The sequence below is a fragment of the Anolis carolinensis genome, chromosome 1 (assembly GCF_035594765.1).
Source record: "Anolis carolinensis isolate JA03-04 chromosome 1, rAnoCar3.1.pri, whole genome shotgun sequence".
Classification (NCBI taxonomy): domain Eukaryota; kingdom Metazoa; phylum Chordata; class Lepidosauria; order Squamata; family Dactyloidae; genus Anolis; species Anolis carolinensis.
The window spans coordinates 140,653,345-140,677,295 of NC_085841.1; the positions used below are offsets into that span (position 1 = coordinate 140,653,345).

The 23,951-nt window shown below is 40.3% G+C and overlaps 2 protein-coding genes and 1 non-coding gene across 6 annotated transcripts in view; all 3 read left to right on the forward strand.

Annotated features, from left to right (window-relative positions):
* Positions 1 to 1,960: 1,960 nt before the first annotated feature.
* rps7 (ribosomal protein S7) lies at positions 1,961 to 13,475 on the forward strand. Its single transcript, NM_001286012.1, has 7 exons — positions 1,961 to 1,987; positions 4,326 to 4,407; positions 5,548 to 5,619; positions 7,009 to 7,152; positions 7,970 to 8,034; positions 11,485 to 11,635; positions 13,349 to 13,475. Exons 2-7 carry the CDS (start codon positions 4,333 to 4,335, stop codon positions 13,424 to 13,426), a joined length of 585 nt encoding a protein of 194 aa, NP_001272941.1. The 5' UTR covers positions 1,961 to 1,987; positions 4,326 to 4,332; the 3' UTR covers positions 13,427 to 13,475.
* LOC134295781 (small nucleolar RNA SNORA73 family) lies at positions 5,716 to 5,937 on the forward strand. The gene has a single exon (XR_010002387.1). It is a non-coding gene; the product is annotated as a small nucleolar RNA SNORA73 family (small nucleolar RNA).
* A 6,934-nt stretch (positions 13,476 to 20,409) lies between the features above and the next one.
* The window catches only part of colec11 (collectin subfamily member 11), a 31,363-nt gene continuing 27,821 nt past the window's right edge, over positions 20,410 to 23,951 (forward strand). Inside the window, exon 1 of one of the 4 annotated variants that reach the window (XM_062983245.1) lies at positions 20,410 to 20,845. The gene's annotated coding sequence lies outside the window, so the exon portion shown is untranslated. The remainder of the gene's footprint in view (positions 20,846 to 23,951) is intronic. The other 3 variants (XM_062983248.1, XM_008118767.3, XM_003226068.4) reach the window with 3 other exon arrangements.

Sequence of the window (23,951 nt, forward strand, 5' to 3'; positions counted from 1 at the left end):
GTTGGGTCTGTGTGCCAATTTTGGTCCAGATCCGTTGTCAGCTAGGTTTAGTGCACTCTGGATAAGGGTGAACTACAACTCCTGTAATCAAGGTCAGTTCCAACATGCCACAGCAGTATGTTCAGTTGGTCAAGGGGGTTCTGTGTGCCAAGTTTGGCCTCGGTCCATTGTTGGTGGGGGTCACAATTTCTCTGGATGCAGGTGAACTATAACTCCTGTAAATCAAAGTCAATATCCCTCAAACTTTTCCAGTATTTTCTGTTGGTCATGGGGAGTCTGTGTGCCTAATTTTGTCCAGGTCGGTCATTTGTGTGGGTCTCTGTGATCTGTTGAAGTTGGTGCTGAATCAGATGCTGAATCCCATCATTTGTGGTCCATCCTTCTGCTATCAGCACCAGGACATGAAGTGGGTAATGGGGTGTCTGTGTGCCAAATCTGGTCCATGTCCGTCGTTCGTGGGTCTTGCTCTGGTCTGTGGGTGAAGCAGATTTGGGTGAAGGTACTGCAAATCCCATCATCCGTGGTCTGTCTAACCATGCCAGTACATAAAGTGGGCCATTGGGGGGGCGGGGGCGGTCTGTGTGCCAGGTTTGGTCCTGAAATGTCATTGGTGCAAGTCACAGTGGTCTGTGGGAGCTGAGGTGATTGAAAGCATATCCCATCATCTATTGTTCTCCCTCCTCCAAACTCATTTTACTCTAAAACGCATGTGTTGGAATGTGTGTCAAAAATTCAACTTAACTGACCAAACTTAATTGTTTGTGTGCACAAACATATGCAGGCTGTACTTTTATATATAAAGATATATATCTGTCGATCTATATATATATCTATTTTAGCTGATGTAAGTACAGTAGAGTCTCACTTATCCAACATTCGCTTATCCAATGTTCTGGATTATCCAACACATTTTTGTAGTCAATGTTTTCAATACATCGTGATAATTTTGGTGCTAAATTTGTAAAATCATAACCTAATTTGATGTTTAATAGGCTTTTCCTTAATCTCTCCTTATTATCCAACATATTTGCTTATCCAACATTCTGCCGGCCCGTTTATGTTGGATAAGTGAGACTCTACTGCAGTAGAGTCTCACTTATCCAAGCTAAACGGGCCGGCAGAAGCTTGGATGAGCAAATATCTTCCTCAGAGGGTGAGAGAGTGTGACACCCAAAGCTACCCATTAAACATCAAATTAGGTTATGACTTTAACAAATTAAGCACCAAAACATCATGTTATACAACAAATTTGACAGAAATACAGTAGAATCTCACTTATCCAAGCTAAACGGGCCGGCAGCAGCTTGGATAAGCGAATATCTTGGATAATAAGGAGGGATTAAGGAAAAGCCTATTAAACATCAAATTAGGTTAGGATTTTACAAATTAAGCACCAAAACATCATGTTATACAACAAATTTGACAGAAAAAGTAGTTCAATACACAGTAATGTCCTGTTGTAATTACTGTATTTACGAATTTAGCTCCAAAATATCACGATATATTGAAAATATTGACTACAAAAATGGCTTGGATTATCCAGAGGCTTGGATAAGTGAGGCTTGGATTAGTGAGACTCTACTGTAGTTCAATACACAGTAATGTTATGTTGTAATTACTGTATTTACGAACTTAGCACCAAAATATCGCGATATATTGAAAACATTGACTACAAAAATGGCTTGGATAAGCGAGGCTTGGATAAGTGAGACTCTACTGTATTACAGTATATTTACATCAGCTAAAATACTTGAGAAATCTGTGTACAGTACATACACACATAGCACTTTGCAACATAGATCCCCGCCTCCAGCTGCGCTTTGCCAGGAGTTTCCTCTCGCCAGGAGTCTTCAGCAGGGCGGATGTGTGCGACTTCCGGGTATGGCTTCGCGGTGATAGGTGGGTGGTGTCGCGTGCGCTCCGTGGACGGGAACTTGTGGTGATCTCGCGAGAACTCTTCCTCTTCCTTGGGCCGGCGCTGAAAGAGGTAGGTGTGATGGGCCTGGGCCTAGTGGAGGGCGCGGGGCGTTTTTCCTCGAGAGCTCCGGTGATATTGAGCCTCCTTAACGGCAGGATGCTTCCGTGGGCCGAGAGAACAGGGATGTGCCCGATTCGCTATCCTTCCGCCTCGGATGGCCGCTTGGGGCGGGAAAAGGACCTAGAGATGGAGCCTCACTGTGAAATGGGGGCTTCATTGAGGCAGAGGGACATACCAAGGCTGGGCAAGTGGCTCCTTCCCTTGGGTCGCTTCGGGCTTCGATTTGTCTGGGTTTAGGTGGTGTTGGCATGTAAATAAGATACCTTTGAGATGGAGACCCAGGTTCAAGCTGAAAACTGATTTATGTATTTAATATACACTTTATATACATAGCCTAAGGGTCACTCTATACAATAATAATGTCCCAGAGGGAAGGGTTTGTGTACCTTGAACCACCAGAAAGCGGAGGTGGCACTGTCTCAGCCAGCCATGTGGGCCTTTTGGTGGGTTTTCAGATAAAGGATGCTCAATCTATACTTTCCTTGCTCTTGAATGTCAGGTTTTTCTTCTATAAAAGTCCCCCCCCCCCTCCTCTGGATTACTAGCAGCTCTGTCCATTGGACAGGACAACCCTTCTGCAGTTCTGCCCTTACCTTCTCTCCCTTCTCTCCCTTTCCTCTCAACAAGCCATACAGGTTGAGTGGTTTCTCTCATACCAGCCATAGCACATGGCTGGCAAAAGCTTCTGCAGTGTGTCCTTGCTTTGTGGAGTAGATGGGGAAGCAGCAGCTTCAGAGTTAATACACTTTGAATTAATGCAGTTTGACACCATTTTCACTACCATGGCCCAATGCTTTGGAATCATGAGAGCCATCATTTGATGTGTCTCCAGTTCTCTTTGACAAAGAAGGGAAAAGACCTTGTAAAATTAAAGGTCCCAGGGTCCCATAGCATTGAGCCATGGCAGCTAAAGTGGTGTCAGTGTAGAGATATACCCATAGGTAATGTACTCTCCTGCCTTTCTTGTATCATATTGCTAGAAGTCTGGGGCATTTAGGGTGGTGGGGGGAAATGAGGACCTAGCCTGTTCTGAACTGATCTCATAGTGCCACGGTGATATTTGTAGGGTTTTCTGAAAATTAGCTAGAGCTGTTGTGTGCGACACTACAGCAGGAATGGGCACCCTCTGGCTTTGTAGTATCCTTAAAGTTAAATTTGCATGCCTTACCATTGGCATGATAGGGCAGTGGTTCTCAACCTGTGGGTCCCCAGATGTTTTGGCCTTCAACTCCCAGAAATCCTAACCGCTGGTAGACTGGCTAGGATTTCTGGGAGCATATAGTTCTCCCAGAAATCCTAGCCAGTCTACCAGCGGTTAGGATTTCTGGGAGTTGAAGGCCAAAACATCTGGAGACCCACAGGTTGAGAATCACTGATCTAGAGGTTGATACCTTGCCCACCTTCTGCTTAAGAGTCTCTGCATGAAGATTATGTGCTAAGTGAAAATTTCATAGTAGTTTTTGACTTACTTATACAGATGAGATGATAGAGCTTAATAAAATGCTTTGTTATGCATCGTATTAAAGCACTTTGCTTTATGGAGTCCTGCCTAGGGGTGTATCACACCAGGCATGGAAAACTCCTGGTGTTTTGGACTTCACCTCCCACAATTCCTAACAACTGGTAAGCTGGCTGGGATTTCTGGAAGTTGTAGTCAAAAACACAAGGAGTGCTGAAGGTTGGCTATGCCTGATCTGCACTGTTGAATTATTACTGTTTGGCTTCACTTTAACTGCTATTTATAGGACTGTTATACTTTTGGTTGATACACTTGTTACTGTCCTGTATGTGTGAATGTGGGGACTTGAGTTAGAAACAACTTGTGCTTTTATTTAGCAAAGTCTGCTGAACTATATTCTTATAGATGTAGGTTTAGTTCATATTACATACTCTCAGGGCCCTTCCACACAGCTGTATAACCCAAAATATCAAGACAGAAATTTCTACAATATCTGCTTTGAACTGGGTTATCTGAGTCCAAACTGTCATATATTTCAGTTCAAAGCAGAAAATGTGGGGTTTTATTCAGCCTTGTGGAAGGGGCCTCAGTTACTATCCCCTATTCCTATTCATTGCACTTCTGCTATTAATTTATTATCCATTTAGGGTGCATATTTAAAGCTAAAGTCAGAAGGGTTGTCATTTAAATAATGTTGCAGGAAACCTATGTTTATAAGCCTTCACCTGCCATCAAGGTTTTCTCTCACCTGTGCTCTCCTGCTGTGGTGGTAGGAAAAGCATTTTTTCTAACAATCCTCTGAAATACTTTGTTACTTTCTGAATGCAGAAAGGCCATGTTCAGTTCCAGCGCAAAGATCGTGAAGCCCAATGGCGAAAAGCCAGATGAATTTGAATCTGGCATCTCCCAGGTATGTGCACCTTTCATCTGGCCATATTGCCACCTTCGCTTGCACACAGCAGGCAGAGCCTTGGTCCAAACAAATACAGTGAAATCTGTGATTTCAACTGACGACAGGCCATAATGTCTCATATTATTAAATGGCAGTGTGAGTGCAGACACACTAAAACGTCTGTATTGACGTTACTGCAATTTAATAATACAGAGCAAAAATATCTGAGGTTTTTGTATCAGTGCAGTGGGCTCACAGTCAGTTGTTTAGGCACTGTAACTTTGTTTCCCTGCACAGTTGAACAATGCTTTGGCTGAAATAGGAATACAGTAGAGTCTCACTTATCCAACATTCGCTTCTCCAACATTCTGGATTATCCAACGCAGTCTGCCTCCCGCTCGGATCCACAGCTGTTTCTGTAGGCAGCAAGGACTGAACTTTTTATGGATTTAATTTCCGACAATGTTGTTATTGCAAGTTCATTTTATGCAATTCTATTCTTATAGTCAATTTGTTAGTAGCCAATGTTTTTGTAATCAATGTTTTCAGTACATTGAGATGTTTTGGTGCTAAATTTGTACATTCAATAATTGCTACGTAATGTTATTGTGTATTTAACTTTTTCTGTCGATTTGTTGTAAATTATGTTTTGGTGCCTAAAACCATATGTAATTTGTAAACCATTATGTAAACCATTATGTAAAAACATAATGTAATTTGACGTTGAATAGACTTTTCCTTAATTCCTCCTTATGCAACATTTTCGCTTATCCAATGTTCTGCTGGCCTGTTTATGTTGGATAAGTGAGACTCTACTGTACTTAGTTATCTAATATATGTAGTGTGCTTAGAATAATTTCTGGTTGTGCTAAAGAGTTTTATTCCAGTGGATCTGGAAAACACCAAATTGTCGAAACTTCTCATCATTCAAACTGCTGAATATATAGTAGTAGTTCATCTACTGATCAGAATAACTTGGAGGTTCAGTATATAAGAGTAAGTGTTGTTGCTGGATTGTTCTATTAATTACAATAATTATTTCATTTTCCAGCTTTTCTACTAATGATTGCAGTTATTGTAACTAAAAGTCAAAGCAGTGACTTGCATTTATCAGTTTTGTTTAATGTGTTTATTTTTCTTTACCTTTCTTACCTGAAGGCTCTCCTGGAGTTGGAGATGAATTCTGACTTGAAAGCTCAACTGAGAGAACTTAATATCACAGCAGCAAAGGTAGGTCAAATATATGCTTCTCTACAGTGCAGATTATATTTCTTTTGAAAAATTTCATTGGCAGGCAGGTATGTAAGATGCTGCCCAAAACAAAGTCCAACATGGGTATCCAGTGAGGTTGCTCTCACATGGCTCTGCCCAAGTGGTGCATGGGAGCTTAGCTCCATGGGAGCAATGATGTATATTCCCATTCCACAATGTTGGAGAGCAAGTTTTCCCTTCCGGCTGAAAACGCTGTTGAGGGGAGGCGTCCTGTATATTCCTCTAACTTCTCGGTATTTGTGGTTGCTGAGGAGACAAACCATGCAGGACACATCCAATCGTCAGCTGCTCAAGATAATGTGATACTTACCTTTTACTTTTGTAGCCTAACATGAGCTTTGTATTTTCAGGTTTTGTTTTCCAGAAATACCTTAAAGATTAGGAAGTTTTTAGGGGCACATATTAGTTTTAAAAACATTGAATGTATTGGCTAATGTGATATTGATATTTAGACTATTTTATACAGTATAATGATATAAGTGGTCCAAAGAACTACTTGATTCTGTTTAGCTTGGTTCAGTCATTTCAATGGTACCCCTTTTTACAGTATTTTAATTAATTTTTAACAGAAAAAAACATGCCAGAATACTTACGCAGCCATGAACACAAACATACCTAACAGCAATTACATATCAAACTACACAATATACATCTCTGTTCTGGATTGCTGTGAGTTTTCCATGCTGTATGGCCATGTTCCAGATGTATTCTCTCCTGACATTTTGCCCACCTTTATGCAGGCAAACCTGCCTCACAACCTCTGAGGATGCCTGCCATAGAGGTGGGTGAAACATCAGGAGAAAATGCTTCTGGAACATGGCCATACCGCTCTGAAAACTCACAGCAACTCAGTGAATTCCGGCCATGAAAGCATTCTACTACACATCTCTATTCTAATTACATATAGGTCTAAACTACATACATATATACATTTATTTTAAAAGTGAATTTATTGCTTACCTTTTTTCCCTGTAATTTAGTATTTTCCTTCCTTGGGTGGTTGGTATTCCAAGGATCCGTGTAAGCAACTATAGTGGATGTAGGGATCAAATTTCTGCCTCTGAAACCTAGTAGCTTCAGACTGGACGAGAAATGAAAACTAAGTTAAATACACCCAAAACAGAGTAGCTGTAATTTGTTATTAGAACAGAAAATCTAAGTAGAATGACCCTGTCACAAACTTTGGAGAGATTTCTGCTGAAATTTGCTGACGGCAGTAAATAAGATGGATTTTTGACTTGAGGTGATATCAAATAGTTTCCTGGCTTGTAGAACCAATACAATCTAGCATTTTCAGCAGTTATTAAAATCTGAATCTAAACATACCCCATGCATTTGCTTCTTTAGGAAATTGAAGTGAGTGGTGGTAGAAAAGCCATCATCATATTTGTACCAGTCCCTCAGCTGAAGTCTTTTCAGAAGATTCAGGTGCGGCTAGTTCGGGAACTGGAGAAAAAGTTCAGTGGGAAGCATGTGGTGTTCATTGCCCAGGTAGGTGGCAAGATGTAAATCCTATAATATTCATTTATATTCAACATTCAGAGATGTAGAATAATGTTTTTATTGTTTGTGTATATTTATAGTTTATTTTATGTTCTGGTTTTTAATGTTTGCCATATATATGTTGTGCTCCACCCTGAGTCCCCTTTGGGGTGAGAAGGATGGAATATAAATGTTTTAAATAAATAGACAGACAGACAGACAGATAGAACAGTTAACATGCTTATGCAATATTTTGTAGCCTCATGCATTCTTATTTGGTCAGAAGTACTATTCCATTTAGCATAAATACCCTAAAGCAGTGGTTCCCAACCTTTGTGCCTCCAGGTGTTTTGGACTTAACTCCCAGAAATCCCAGACAGCTTACCAGCTGTTAAGGACTGTGGGAGCTGAAGCACAAAACACCTGGAGGCCCAAAGGTTGGGAACCACTGCCTTAAAGGCACCAAATCTGGCCTGATCTTGGAAGGTAAGCATGTTCAGGAGACCACCAATGAGACCAGGTGTTACAGTGATGCTGTATTTCAGAGGAAAGAACTGGCAAAGAACTTAGTCTTGCTCTTCTAAGACGATCTTGCAAAGTTCAGGAGGTCAGCGTAAGTGGGCAGCAATTTTCCAAATGTCCTACCAGCAGGTTGATAGCTTTTTGTCGAAATGAGAGTTTGGCTATCAAAATGAATTGTTATAAAATGAGACTTTTAATCTGCCATTGGTGCATTTTTAATCTAGTTTATGTTTAATTATATTTATTTTATTTGCATTATTTCTGAGCCACAAGAGGTCAGACAGAACTCTCTCTTTTTTAACAGCGGAGAATTTTGCCAAAGCCAACAAGAAAAAGCCGCACAAAAAACAAGCAAAAGCGTCCCAGGAGGTAAGTTCAAAGTTAACATGCTTTTTTTTTTTTTTTTGCTGATAGGAAACAATAATGTTTACATGCATATTAAAATAAAATACTATTCCTTTCCATACCATGGACATGGATAGTTAAAAGTTTGGTGCTGCAGAAAAAATAAAAGGAAACAATTTTATCTTGCTATTCATCTGTTTGCAAGGATCTGGAATATGACAGTTTGGAAACTCACAAGTTTATGGAAATCTAATAGAATAAACAATATTGATTAGACATGAGGTTCAATTTTTGTGTGTTCCTAAATGTATTTGGACATTTTCTCAGGTCTGTGAGATGTAGACTACAAGTGATCAAACCAAATTCTGTTGAGCATGAGCATGTAGGCCATTGGTTACAGTATCTTCTGTTGTGGTATAATTTACTAAAAAGCATTAGAAAAGCATTTAACTGTTTTCTCTTTCACTCCTGGCTTCTTTCATAATGGTGAATAACTAGATATCTTGCCTGGTTGAGCTCAGGGGTGGAGCATGGGCAGCATCAGTACTGTGGCTATTTAGTGTATCTAGAGTTTAAGTCATGTTGTATAGTGTCCTTTGAGCTTCTCAGCCAGTTGTGCCGAACACATTGAATATCCAACAAAAAGGTTTGTAACAGTTTAGCTTGATGTTTTTACAAGCCAATATTTCAAAACAGTCTTTTCTCTTGTTTTATGAATCTTGGCTTGTTTGGAGCAAAACACCAGAAACACTGGTTTAGTTGTCATTCCAAATTTTCAATTTCTAGTTAGCTTAGGTGTTCCTATAACAGTAATCCAAATTTTGCAGTTTTTGACGTAGGCCCCATCTACACAGATTACTTCATGCAGTTCGAAGCTAGCTTTAATAGTGGACAGACAGCAGAAGTTGCTGTAACTGATGGGCCACATAAAACTCCAGACCAATTGACTTGCTCATATTCAATGTCTACACCTCACAGACTTGAGAAAATCATTTCTAAATAGATTTAGGAACATGACAGTATTGAGGTGCACCACTGATCCATCTAATCAGTATTGCTTACTGATCAAAAGAAAGCTTTTAATGTGCATCAGTGTACATCAATGTTCCTTTTGTGTATGTGTCATCGTCATCTGGATGTCAAACTGGTTCTAGTTTTTCCTCTGTAATCATTTACAAGTGAAGCATTTTCTTCAATGTTAAGTTTGAAATAGCATTAAATAGTCAGTGTAGATGGGGCCATACAGTTGTTTAGAGGTGGCTATATGAATTTTCATCTTAGAATGTAGTTTGCAATGTTATAAAGTATGTCCTTCAAATGAAACTGATTTTACTGTACTGTATTTTAAGAAGCAAGCATTAAATGTCTGGTTGGCATTAGCTTCACTGTTCAACTTCCTCCAATCTGTTTAGTAACCATTTTTGGGCAGGAATACATGGTTTTGATAAAAACATGATATAGCATATATCAACTATGAACACATTCTTTCTGGTAATTGAGTAGGATGTATTAAACAAAATTGTTAGCAAACTGCCACTTTGGAACTATTTCTGTAAGAAAGTCACTCTCAGCCTAGCACTCTGTATATGGACAGTTGCTAGTATAAAACAGTGGAGAAGGGCAATCATGTGCATGCATTTGAACTTGATGGTGAAGGTGGGATATACCGTATATTTTGCTTTATAAGATGCACCTGATGATAAGACGCACCTAGTTTTTAGAGGAGGAAAATGGGGAAAAATAATAAAGTCAGTCGGTTTCTCTTCTTAATGTGAAAAATATCTCCCGATTTCATTTTATTTCAAATCGTGGGTGAAAAAACTTGATTTTGTCTCCCATGTTGTGGGATGCAAAATCAACCGAGATAGAAGCAATATTTGGGCACAAATATTATAATGTGACAAAATATTTTTTTCTAGGACTGGATCCATTAAACACACACACACATATGGGAATCACTGGGTTGCTGTGAGATTGTGAGGTCTGCTGGAAACTAGGCAATTGGGGTTTATATATCTGTGGAATAATGTCCAGAGTGGGAGAAAGAACTCTTGTCTGCCTGAGGGAAGTGTGAATGTTGCAATTGGCCATCTTGATTAGCACTGAATAGCCTTTCAGCTTCACCACCTGGCCGTTTCCTGCCTGGGGGAATCCTTTGTTGGGAGGTGTTAGCTGCCCCTGATTGATTCATGTCAGGAATTCCTGTTTTCTGAGTGGTGTTCTTTATTTGCTGTCCTGATTTTAGAGGTTTTTTTTTTTTAAAAAAAAAAACATCCACAAGCATGTGGACAATTTCAACAAAAAAGGAGGAAATTATGAAAATGAACAAAATCTGGTTACAAGTATTTTTTTAAAAAAACTCCAAAATCAGGACAGTAAAAAAAGAACAACACTCAGAAAACAGAGGAATTCCAGACATGAATCAACAAGGGTCAGCTAACACCTCCCAACAAAGGATTCCCCCAGGCAGTAAGCAGCCAGATGTTGAAGCTGAAAGGCGATTCAATACTAATCAAGGTGGCCAACTGCAACATTCACACCTGCAGACAAGCGTTCTTTCTCTCACCCTGGACATTCCACAGATATATAAACCCCAATTGCCTAGTTTCCAACAGACCTCATAACCTCTGAGGATGCTTGCCACAGATGCAGGCGAAACGTCAGAAAAGAATGTTTTTGGAACATGGCCATACAGCCTGGTAAACTCACAGCAACCCATATTCCTTTCCCTATGGAATGAGTCGGGAAAGGGATAGGATAATGGTTAGAAGAGGCAGATCGAGGGTACAGAGGGTGCTGGTGAAAAAGTCCAGGTCTTCCACGGAGAAGCTGACGGGGCTGTCTATAAAGCCTTGGAGGGTGGGAGAAAGACCCCCCGGGTGTTTGGGGCTCCACCGCGAAGAGGCTCAGGTCTGGAGGCAACAAAGGCGGCTTGGGGCTTCCCAGGAAGGCATTGTCCAGGGAGGAAGAGGAAGAGGAGGAAGAGCGAAGCCCAGCTGTCCCGTTTGGCACCTCCTCGGCGCCCCCCTCTTTGGTGGGTGTCAGGTAACCAGCGGGGGGCCCTGACGGCTCCATGTTGCCTGGGTAAGGAGGACAAGGGAGCTCCCCAAATGGAGAGCTGCCCTCCTCCTCCTCCTCTTCTTCTTCCTCTTCCTCCTCCTCTTCTCCTTCTGTAGTGTTCGTGAGACACTGCGGCATTGTGGACCCATCTAGCTCCGCCCACGTGAGGTCATATTGCGTTTATAAGACGCACTGACTTTTTCCCTCTATTTTGGGGGGAAAAAAGTGCGTCTTATAAAGTGAAAAATACGGTACCTAATCGATAAACAAAAATAAGAAAAAAAGGCAATCCTGGAGCCCCTTCCAAACAATCGTATTTGATCTGTTAGTCCAGTGATCTTCAGTAGGAGAGGAAGACAGCCGGCATTAGTAAAAAAAAATAATACTTAAAATGTATATTGTGTTTACTTGTAGCCGTACACTTACTGCTGTGCATGATGCCATTCTTGAAGACCTGGTTTTCCCCAGTGAAATTGTGGGCAAAAGAATCCGCGTAAAACTGGATGGCAGCCGACTCATAAAGGTTCACTTAGACAAAGCACAACAGAACAATGTTGAACACAAGGTAGGAAATGGTTGGGAGCTGTTTAGCCTTTATCAAGGCACTCTTTGTAGAGATTAGCTCAATGAAGCTCCAGCACATCACTGGACTCAACAGCCAGAGTTGACAGACAAATCTCGATAAATGATGGGCAGAAACCAAGGCCACATCTACACTGTCATGTATTGTAGTTTGAAATTCCATTATGTGGACAATGTAGACATATATATAGTAGAGTCCCGCTTAACCGAGTTAAACGGGCAGGCCCAATCTTGGATAACTGAATTTGACGGATAATGGGGGGGCCTATTATCCAAGCTTGGCCAGGCCGCAGAGAAGGTGCCTCGAGGGAGGCAGGCTCCAGAGGAAGTTTCAATGCAACATTTCTTCTCCCCTCGCCTTCCTGGTTTACCTTTGAGGAGCTCAAAGGCTCCCACCAGCTGCTCTTAGGCGGCGGACAGCAGGGCGGGCTCCATGCAGAAGAGGGTGCGGAGCTGCAAGGAGGCCCGGGAAGAAACCACCGCTGCCGCACTCATGGCTGCCTCTGCATTCCCCTCTGCCGCCGCCTCCTCCTCATCTTCCAGCCGGAGGAAGAGGGAGAGAAAAGTCCTCCCTCTCCTTCTCTTGAGCTCCCTCCGCCCAGCGGCGATGGCGGCGGCGGCTTCCTCTCGGGCCTTTCAGCTCCGCACCCTCTTCTGCATGGAACCCGCCCTGCTGTCCGCCGCCTAAGAGCAGCTGGTGGGAGCCTTTTAGCTCCTCAAAGGTAAACAAGGAAGGCGTGGGGGGAAGAAATCTTGCATTGGAACTTCGTTGCCTCGGTAATACAGACGCTCAGATGAGCAGAGCTCGGTTAAGCGGGGTTCTACTGTAATTGTGCATAACAGCCTGGCTGTTCTCAAACTATGATCTTTTTGATTATCAGTCCATTGTGGTGCTGGCTTCTGTTATCTTTTTTGGATAGCTATAACCTGGAAGCAAAATCTTGGAAGACTACTAGTTTTCATAGATATTTCAAAGTACCGTCACTTCCTCTATACTGAGTCCCCTTTGGGAGAGATAAAGGGAGATATAAATATAATAATAATCCTGTTCTAAATTTGGAGTTCCAAGCATTCCTCTAAATAGTAATACGGCTAACTAAGATATGAGCATCTGGCTTGCTAGTATATTGGTAGCAGCTGTCACACATTAAAGCAGTGTGGAAGGTAGAAGCATTCATTAAAATTTATGAAAGAAATTTAAAAATGGAGCAGAAGGTACATGTGACTTGCAACCGCCTTGTAGTACTGCAGTCGTGCTTAAATCCCTTGCTAGGCCAACTTCCGGTGCTGATATGGCTGTTGTCCTCCTAATTATACAAGCATAAAATGACCATATAATGCAGTTCAGCCATGTAGATCCAGCCTTAATTGCTTGATCTAGAATACAGATAAACATATCCATTTAGTAAAAATGCATTGAGATGAAGATAAGAAATATAACCATTTTCAAAATTGTCTGGTTTTTGTGATTGTTGGTACAAGAAGATTAGTGTGCAGTCTCTGGTTCATATTAAAATAGAGGCATTTCTGGTTATTAATTTGAATTCTGGATCACAAATCATGTTGGTTGTTTTAAGACATAGTTTTGACTGACGTTATATAACATTTGCATTAGAACCTGGTGTCTTGTAGAAAGCACTGGGGTCTCTTTCATTTTACTTCTATTCCATTTCTGATTTCTGTCCCTTCTTTGCAGGTAGAAACATTTTCTGGTGTCTACAAGAAGCTCACAGGCAAAGATGTGGTGTTTGAGTTTCCAGAATTTCAGTTGTAAATTGCAAAACATATGACTGAATAAAAGAGTTAATTGTTCATATATCTTATAAGTAATGTCTTCTTTGTTAATTAAACCATTGTGAGAGAGTTGGATGCTTATCCACGAAAGTACGTAGAAAGTAAAGGTCCCAAGGTAGGCAACTTACAACTCAAAAATGCCATTACTTCTGTAGTGTGATGTGCATAGTGTTTAAGCACTTCCCCAAAAGAGAAATTGGAAATCTGCCTTTCAGTTTGTGTTTCTTGAAATGGGAGAAATAATTCAGTACTTAGACAAGAAAGGTGTTCCAAGATTGCTTTTAATACTTTTAATACATACAGCTTATCTGTGACTCCGCACATTCTTGAACCAGTTCTGGTGGAACACTGGGAAGGTGGTATGCTGTGGGCTCCTCTTACATCTCTTCAGATTTATTATGATGATATGTGTCTTAAATGTTTATCATTGGCACCATTCACCCCTTGGGTTTTCAGACCTCCCCAGAATTAATCTAGAAATGATTGTGCATTCTAACAAATGTAGCCAAGATTGTAACCATTCCCAAAGGGAGGAGAAAATATTTTGGACATTTAATGTCAGAGTATTAGCAGCGCAGCAGTAGTTGGATGGAATCAGTGGAACGCAGAACGAAGTGACATCCAGTGACGTTGGTAAAACTATATACAACGTTTTACTGTAAGCAGTAATAATCAAGACAAACAGGCTTGCAGACAATGGACACAGGACTTAACACCTAGGCAGACAGCACTCAACACTACTCAGAAATGATGCAATCAGCAATGCACACACTTGTGTCTGGATACTCCCCCAGCTCCAGCCACACATCAAGGACATCACAGCTTCTCAGCAATTAACTCTTTCCAGACTATAGTACACTCTGGATGATGCAATCAGTTTGCAATACAGACAAGACACAAATTTCATTTAAACACTACCAATACACAAATCTCACATTAACATTTAAAACATTGTTTGCCAACATTTTGCTAATGCTGTAATACTTCTATTTGCATGGCCAGTTCCTCTGTGAGCAGAGGTCTTTGGAGAGGGAAAAGGGATTTCTTGATTTCTTACCTTCTCCAAAGGGGATCCATTATTTCAATCCTTTTCAATCTGGCATCAGGACTGCTTATGGGATGGAGATAGTGGTGGTGGGAGATATACTTTAGAGTACACTCTTCTATTTCTTCACCTAATTTAATCTGAGGAAACTTTTTGTAGACCAGTGTTTGCCTTTAAGAATGGAATAGATGAGGTTAATGATTTGAAACAAGAGCATGTGCTCATGGTCATTTGAAAGGCAGAGCAGGGAATAAGTGTTCAGCCTCTGCTGAATGGAGTTATACTCAACGACACAAGTTTAGAGGAAGGGAGCCTTCATGCTTAGGCTTTAGTGTTGGCTGACTGCTCATTTACAACTGGTCACAGTGATGCCTGTTTTAGTTGCCTCCCATTTGGTCTTGTGTATGTGAGGCTGCGGGTCATTGACTAGGAGACTAAGGTTTGAATTCCCACTTAAGCCACGGAAACCCATTGGGCAAGTCACACACTTAAACTTGAATGAAGGGCAATGGCTAACCCCTACTGAACAAAGATTTCCAAGAAAACCTATAATAGGCTCACCTTCGGGTTGCCCTAAGTCAGAAACAAAACCGTGTGGCTACATTTGGTAGATGCAGAGAGGGATTTACTGACCCAAGAGCGGCAGCCAGTTATGGGAAAAACCCAAGTCTTACTACAGTTCCTAGAATGTTCTCACATTCTAGTTCACGCATATTTTGCAATCTTGGTGAGAGGAGAGATTTCCTTAGTCTTGTCTCACAAGCATCTAGTAGGAACATAAAAGAGTCTTGGCTGTTCCCAGACACTCATATCTTTCCGCAGCAAAATATTTCTTATTCTGACAAACTCTGGGGGACGTTACAAAACAAGGGCCTTATTAATAGTGTGCTGTACTTTTTCTTTTTTCCCGTTTTAATTTATCGATTTTACATGTATTTAGATTTATAGTTTTAACTATATTTTAACATCATTGTATGCTTTCACCTTACTTGGATTTTTAATTAGTATCTGTTTTAATTTTTGAGTTTTCTAAATTTCCAGCTCTAGGGCAAAAAGTAGAAGGGATGAGGGATGATGGTGCCCATGGAGTTTTCTGTTTTGCGATGTTGCTTCATCCTTCATAATAATAATAATAATAAAATAATAAAACTTTATTTATATCCCTCCACCATCTCCCCACGGGGACTCGGGGCGGCTTACATGGGGCAGTGGCCCAAACAACATAAGAACAAAATATAAGCAACACAATACAATCACAATATAAAAAGATAAAACAATAATACAATATATCAATATAAACAACAATACAAGATAAAAATTTCATTTAAAACACATAAATGGAAAGACCGTAATAAAAACAGGATAAATTATTAAAAACCCACTGGGGCTGATTAATTAATGACTATCTCCGAAGGCCTGCCGAAACATCCAAGTCTTCAGTTGCTTCCTGAAGGAAGGTAGAGAGGGAGCCAACCTAATCTCCCTGGGGAGGGAGTTCCAGAGTCGGGGAGCCACGGCCGGGAAGGCCCTCTCTCTTGTCCCTACCAAACGCAGTTGTGAGGAGGGTGGAAGTGAGAGGAGGGCCTCCCCGGAGGATCTCAGCGATCGGGTGGGTTCATAGGGGACGACGCAGTCATGAAGATAGGCAGGTCCCGAACCGTTTAGAGCTTTATAGGTAATAACCTGCATCTTGAATTGGGCCCGGAATATTATCGGCAGCCAGTGGAGCTGCTTGAACAGGGGGGTTGACCGCTCCCTGTAAGCAGCTCCAGTTAGTAACCTAGCTGCCGACCGTTGTACCAACTGCAGTTTCCGGACCGTCTTCAAGGGCAGCCCCACGTAGAGCGCATTACAGTAATCCATCCTTGAGGTAACCAGAGCATGGACCACCATGGTCAAGTCAGACTTCTCGAGGTACGGTCGCAGTTGGCGCACTAGCTTTAGCTGTGCAAAGGCCCTCCCAGCCACCGCCGACATCATCACATTGGACCTTGATGCTTAGCTTCAGGTCTTATAATTAACAATTCCACATGTTTCTTAGACTTTAAATAATTGTTCTATGTGCCTTAGCCTTGAATTTGGATGGCCTGCACTATGATTGCTATGGTTCTACCCAAAAGTCCTCCTCTGGAACTTGTTTGTCCCCTCTTTGTTACGGTTCTATTCTTTCCAGGAATGTTCTATTTTCTAAGAATTTAAAGAACCTTGAACTTCAGTTAGGATCCTGCTAATTGTTAAAGAATTATTTGTGTCTGTTTCTCTCTATGTGTGTCCACATTGGATGATCAAAGAACTTCAGTGTTTGGGTATCTTAAAATAGAAAAGGAAAGATGCATGCATTATGAACTTGTCATCTTTCCCAGAACCACTGCTAAAAGAAACTCTTCGAATTCAGTTGGTTGATTTTTTTTTTAGGCTTCTTCGGTCAAGGCATTTTTCAGTAAACATTTTATGTAATAAAAGCATCTTTTGTGGGACAGAGTTCTTCATAAAGTTGCTATTTTTCATAATACCCTATAATGCTATTTTCCAATTAGATTATCATAGTTTTACTTACCTAAATTATTGATCATTTAAAATCCATCATGAAAAGTTCATGATAACATTGTGGGAAGTCTGCTATCTGGTGAAGTTTTTAATGAATCTACTGGGAACGCTGCTATTCAGCAGAGCCCTAGAGCCATTTACATAATTGTCCCTTGACCCACCCTTTTAATAAAAACTTTAGGCTTGATATCAAGAATCTGCAGAATTTGATTTTTGGCACAAGGGAGGAGGCCTCAGCAATTTTATATTGTGATCCCATGCCTTCATGCATTATGTACTTCACAAATCCTCAGAAGGGATGCTGGTTTTGTGGCTAAAATGATAAATTTACCCCCAAAAATAACATATTGAAGTGGTATATATTCTGTAATGGAGTAGGGATGGTGTGAGTTGTGTGCCGACTTGCTTGGAAATCTCTGCCTTGCAGGTGCTCTTTACCCTACAGACATCCTACCTGAAATTACTTTGAAATCAAGCACAAAGTGGGGACCTCGTAACAAAAGATGCCCAAAGAAACTTGAGAGTGGCAGAACAGGTCTACACTTTCTCTTCTCAATACTTTCCAGTTTCCTATTTGCATTGGAAAAACCTGAGCTGTTTGCTTTCTTCTTTTTCCTCCACATTTTCTGAGATTTGTGTCTTAAGGACTGTCTGTGTGGATGGCGCACTTGCATTCTATAGTACAGTCTTCAAAGCCCATAATACATGCCATGATAAAATTGTTCTGCTTTAATCTACCACAAGGTGGTGTTCTGTCGGTCTTGTCTCTCTTTTCTGAAATGGAATAGTGTAAGAATACCTCTGGAAACAAATAGACTTGGCTATGTAGATCACAGCAAAATCAACATTCAGACCATGGACTCCCTCACAGCACACAGCTGTTGCACTATCATTCTACTTTAACTGTCATGGCTGGATCCGATCGATTCCTGGTATTTGTAATTTAGTAGTTTTTCTCCAGTAGTTAAAGTGAAGTCACAGTATAATAATTGTGTAGAGTGGAAGTGCACTCTTTGTGTTCACATGTCAGGATGGTATAGCCTCAAATAGGCCATTTTGCCGTGTTGAGAGAAATTAAACAAGCGAGATTGGTTGGGTTAAAGTTCCTGTTTATTTACTGAACTATTAATGGTGTTTCTGGGGTTAAATAATAGTTTCCCAAAATATTTCATGTTTTATTTTTAGATGGCCACATTGAGAGTCTTCAGCTACAATCCAGAGTTCTCAACATAATTCACATGAGGCCTGCATGAGCATGCTGGGATGTATATACGTATTTTTCATAAGATTTTCCCCAACAGTGGCCCCTGTAGCTGCACAAACATATCTCTTGCTTGGAGAATTAGAATGGATACAGCAGCTCTGAGTCCTTCCAAGAGTGAAGTAAAATGTTATGAAGAGCTACTTCTCCAGAATGGCTTTTTGTGTTTCTTTCTAAATTTAATTGTTTTGAGGATCAGGTTATTAAAACGAAAACAGGTTTTATTATGGCATGAAAATAGTAACAATGCTAATTTTTATAGTATTTTGCAACCATAGTGTTCATTTGTAAATGATTGCTACAACCAGGCCTTGCAACAAAAGTATAGAAACAAGGACTAGGACAGTATTGTCAAACTTGTGGCCCTCCAGGTGTTTTGAACTTCAGCTCCCAGAATTCCTGGCCATTGGACAAGCTGGCTAAGGCTTCAGGGAGTTGGAGGCCCAAACATCTGGAGGGCCACAAGTTTGACACCTCTGGACTAAGATGTTGATTTAGTCACATTAAGAGTAAACCCACTGAAACTGATTTCAAAGAGTCATTATTGAGGTAAATCTCGTTTATTTAAATGTGTCCCACCACATAAAGAATCATGCTGTTCTTTTGATATTCTTTGGAAACCCCCAAAGAATGATGTCCCTGCACTATGACTTCATTTTCCCTCTGAACCTAGTACTGGTGAAGTGTCTCCAAGAAAGTCAGAGGAAGGTATATTAATATTCTTTCTCAGAAAGTTTGTCTTCAATATGATCCTGATGATACCCTTCTTAGGAAGTGGTGATTGGTGAGGACGACAACTGGAAGTAGAAATGCAAATATTTGTACTTTACTAGGATTTCTCTCTTATACTGTTCACCCCATCTTTATTAAAGAAAGCAACATGGTTATCCTAGTCATGTGCCATAGGCCATATGGAAATGTGAGTACAGGTTTAGTATCCCTTATGTAGAATTCTGAAATATCCCAAAATTTCCCACATGGGCGACTGATATAAGGACACCTTTTCTTTCTGATGGTTCAATGTTTACAATCTTTGTTTCATACACAAAATTAAAAATACCGTGTATAAAATCAACTTACTAAAAAAATTCCTATGATAGGGTCTCCATAAGAGAGAGTCCTCTTGAAGGCTCACATGTAAGATCTTGGAATCTTGGACTGTGCCACTTCACACTGTGTCCTTGTCAGTACTCTTTAGTAGTAAACAAAAGAGAGACAGCACTATGCTCATTTTTACTACTGGTAGGACACCTTTCATGAAGCAGAATTTATGTCCCTGGCCTGGATCTGAATTGCATACCTTCTAACTGTTCCGATTTGGCAGGAATAGTCTCTATTAATATTCATGTCTTCGCCCTTTTTTTAGCTCCTTTTAAAGCATGACACTTTCTCTCCCTCTACTTTCCCTCCTTTGTCCTTGGATTACCCTATATTCTCATATATAAATTTAGAAATTTTAGTTTTAAACATCAGCCCATAAAATCTGGGTCAACTGATTCATGGATTGATCTGAGCACTGAACCTTAACGCTTATTCTAAAGAGAACCATACCCTTCCTTGAGTAGACTGTTGAAAGGCAAGCGTGTAGTCCATTCGGGAGAACCTAAAAGAAGTACCAACCTTATCTACACTCTGTTGTGGTGCTTCTTCTGACCATTTTGAATGTCTGGCTGATCACTATTGATGCTTTCCTGTCTCTGCAGAATGATCCATGGGACATATCAAAATCCACAATTTTGGCCCCCAAACCTACGCAAGACATATATGAGGTCAATATATACATGTATGTTCTGTAATTAAATTGCTGCAAACTGAATTCAAAGTGCAAGAGTCGTTTGCACTCAGTTAACTCAGCAGAGAGAACAGGAAAGGGTAAAATATTACCTTTTCCATTAGGCTCAAGCAAACACATTATTCTGCAGCCTCTCTTAGCTTATATGTTCTCCCTCATTGATGACATTTACTTCTTGACCTCATATGCCCCATTCCTCATCTGTGAAACAATTGGAGGGTATGGAATCAATACAGCCTAGAATTTACCACTTGGAGTATGTTAGGAGAATAATGTCTCTTTGTTGCATTAGAATTTGATGTGCCCAAATGTCCAAGTGAATGCTGTAGCTGGGAAAGCTATACTTTTGCTCTACTAGGATCCTGTTTACATTACTGCAGGAGGCCAGGCCTAAAACAGTTAATAGCCGGAGTCTCTTCATGGGAAGGAGAGTTGTGAACAGAGAGGCATTCTGCATTCCCAAAAAAGTGCATTGCCAAAAGAAGCAGCTTACATCATGGGCTGCTCAAGAGTTCCCACACATTTGGTTCCTAATTACTGTCCGGCTGGACAGCTGAGCCGTTTCAAACAGGAAGCTGTTTACAGATAACGCTCCTGAAACTGTTGGGTCTGATTTGCTAAAGGCTAAAGACAAGTCCACTTCAAATTAAAAACTATCGGGGCTTTTGTAAATAGTCGCAATGAGGTTCATTTGCGTGGCATCCCTCCAGGCAAAGGCTGTGCGGCAGTGTTTGTTTTTTCAACCATCATAAAGGTAAGTGAAGGTTCAAAAGTTTTGAAAGAGCAGATAAAGGGTGGGTTGTGGATGTCTGTGTGGATCATGGACAGTTACCTTTACCTGTTACTACCAGCTCCAGAGGGTTGTTGTTTTTTTTTACAATGGAAGTTGGTTGGAGGGATCTATAGTTAAAGTAGGACAGAAAGTCACAGCTTGGAAAAGTTACTGTGTGGGACCGCACATTTCAGAATCCCCAGCCAATGCAAAATAGTATTTCCAAGTTCCTACAGTATTGCCTGAAGCTGTTCTTGTGAGCTAGATAATCTAAATCCATCAGATACTAAAAGATGGGCTGCGTTTTTAAAACTGAAAATATATTAAGCAATAGAAATGGATTTCAGCAGTTTTTATCCTTCATATGACTATGCTTTCTAGCTTTGGTTTAGACAGTTTTAAAATAACATAACTGCTGCAGTGGTTTTACCAAATAATAGTTCCCTGGCTCCTGTGGAGAATGTGGTGAGTGGATGGGTGGTCATTCTTTGGAAACTGGGAAGGCATTCTGATTCCCATTAACAGCAGAAACAACAAGAAAAACAGTCCTCCCTTCTCTTTAGTGCTGCTGAAATGAAGACAAGACAGGCAAAGGATTGTAGCTAGGAGAGTTTTTGAGCTCTGGTTAGTTCTGAAGTGGAAAGCAAGACCAATTACAGGCAGTTACGAACAAGATAGGTTCTGTAAGTTTGTTCTTAAGCTGAATTTATATGTAAGTCGAAACAGGTACATTTTAAATGTATTTCCACCCAAAAATGTTTATATTTTAGATTTGGGTACTATAGGGAAGGTTTCACACCCCTGTGACCCCGTTACTTTCTGTCCCTGTAACAACTGGATTTTGAAAAAAACAGCTTGTGAAAACAAGAATTGGTGATTAAGCTTCTTTTCCCCATGATAATAACTCTCTCAGGAGTGGGTTTCCCTTCCGAGGGGCAGATTTCTTTCACTTCCTGTAAGTAAGGACTTAGAAGACTCAACTGCCACATCCTACAAGCATGAGGCAGATAACATACTCTCCAACTATATTGGTTTGTCAGAGACAATCCCAAGTAATCTGTTCTCCCACTTTTTCAGCTTTTCCTTCTTAATTCATTTTCTTTGATCTGAGTTCAAAGTAGAGAACTGGTCTATGCTTGTCAGCAAGGGAGAGAAGATGGGGGAGTCAAGCCCTTCCCTATTGACTCAAGCAAAAGCAAACTGCTGCAGCCTTTCCTAGCTTGTTATTTCTACGTAATATCTTTAGTCATCTTGACTACACTTCGTTATTGCTCGGCCACATGTATCTCAGTTTTAATCTGTGGCATCTTGGCAGGTATCAAGGGAAAGTTGTCTCTTGTCATTTTCTACCAGTGAGAGGTCTGTTTGCATTGAAGTGATATAATAACCAGGAACTAGTGGATATTTAAGGGTCTTACACCTAATATTGTAATCATCTTTATATTCAATAACCTGTTGGATCTATATTGATGAAGAACATCTAAATAATTTTAGAAATGTAGTTACACAATTTGGGTAGAAATCGTTTGAGCAGGAATAAAAGAGTAAGTATTTTAATATGTGTTTTTTTCAGCTTAAAATCAAGGTTCAGCCTTGACATTTTCAGTTCCAGAATGTAGACCTCAATGCATAAATAAAGGAGAAGGCAATGGGGCCTTCAAGATAAAAGCTTGGTGCTTTGAATCTTGGTACGGTACACTGACTCCTTCATCAAGATCTCTGTTTAAGTGGACTGAGCCTGGTCCTCTCTTATCTCTGTATTTCCTGTATTTTCTGTAATAATCAATTCTTTCTGCTAATTTTGGTTTGTCATGGGGCTCTGTGTTCCAGAATAATTTGTATTTCTGCTCCAGTTTTGGCTGCAAGTTTAAATCCTGTTTCCTCAGACATCCTAAATCCTATTTAATTTCACAGTTACACTCAGGTTGTCTCTACACTGCCATATAATGTAGTTTGAACTGCACTGAACTGCATTATATTTTATTTATTTATTTATTTACTTCACTTATTTACTTTATTTTTACCCAGTTCCAAACTACATTACATGGCAATGTAGATCCAGTCTTTCTCTTTCTACTGTGTTGCAAAAGACCATCAGAAAGAGGCATCAGATGGGTTTTATATGGTTCTCACTCTTGTATTGCCAGAGGTTAAGACAGATTGCCTTTAAAAGACTATCTTCACACACACAGGCATCAGTAACAATAATTGATGGATAATCTGTACATACCACCTTACAAATTCAGGGCTTTTTTGTTTGTTCAGGAGACTGGGCATGCATTGGAAATCCTCTCACGTTCCTCTGAAATGGAAACATTTAAGATTGTTTACATATTCACATTTTAGATTATCTGCAGTCATATTTTCTTTGTCTGACTTATTAATCTTCTTTCTAATCTTTTGGATACTTGTGGTAAGCTGTTCAAAGCTGCTTATATATTAGGGATCAGAAGACTTTTTTTCCCCTTTAAATGGAGAGGCAGAATAATCACTCTATTTGGTTACCTGTGGTCCTCAATGCCTGTACAGATTTACTTTTAGTTCACAAAGTACATGCATTCCTGGGCTTACTTCTTGAATGTAAAATTTGGTACCAGAGTAGAAATCACATGAAAAGAAAACAGGTAGATTCATACTCTCCCCCAGAAAGAGCATTTCCCCCACTCAAAAATGTTATTAATTTTTAAGAAGAGAAACACTACAGTAGAGAGAGAGAGAAAGCAAGAAAAACCATTCATTAAGCCATCCCTTCTCCCTCAGCTCCTACACCCAAACAAATTCAAACTAACATTTTAACTTTTGCATAAAAAATGAACAATAAAACTTAATCTCCATATCCCACAATTTGTCCATCTCTGCCACTTAAAAAGTCTTAAAAATAATTATCATGTTGGAAGATAAGTATTCTTTCAGTCTTCCAATCTATTGATTTTTGACATTGGAATAAATGATGTCCATGGCAAGGTAATGTACTGGAGCAAAAGGTGTGTGTGTGTGTGTGGGGGAGTCCCATCTTGTGCTTCAGTGAACCATGATTCAAAGAAAGTGTTGTCAATGAAGTTGGCTCATATGGAAGAATAGAGAGGTC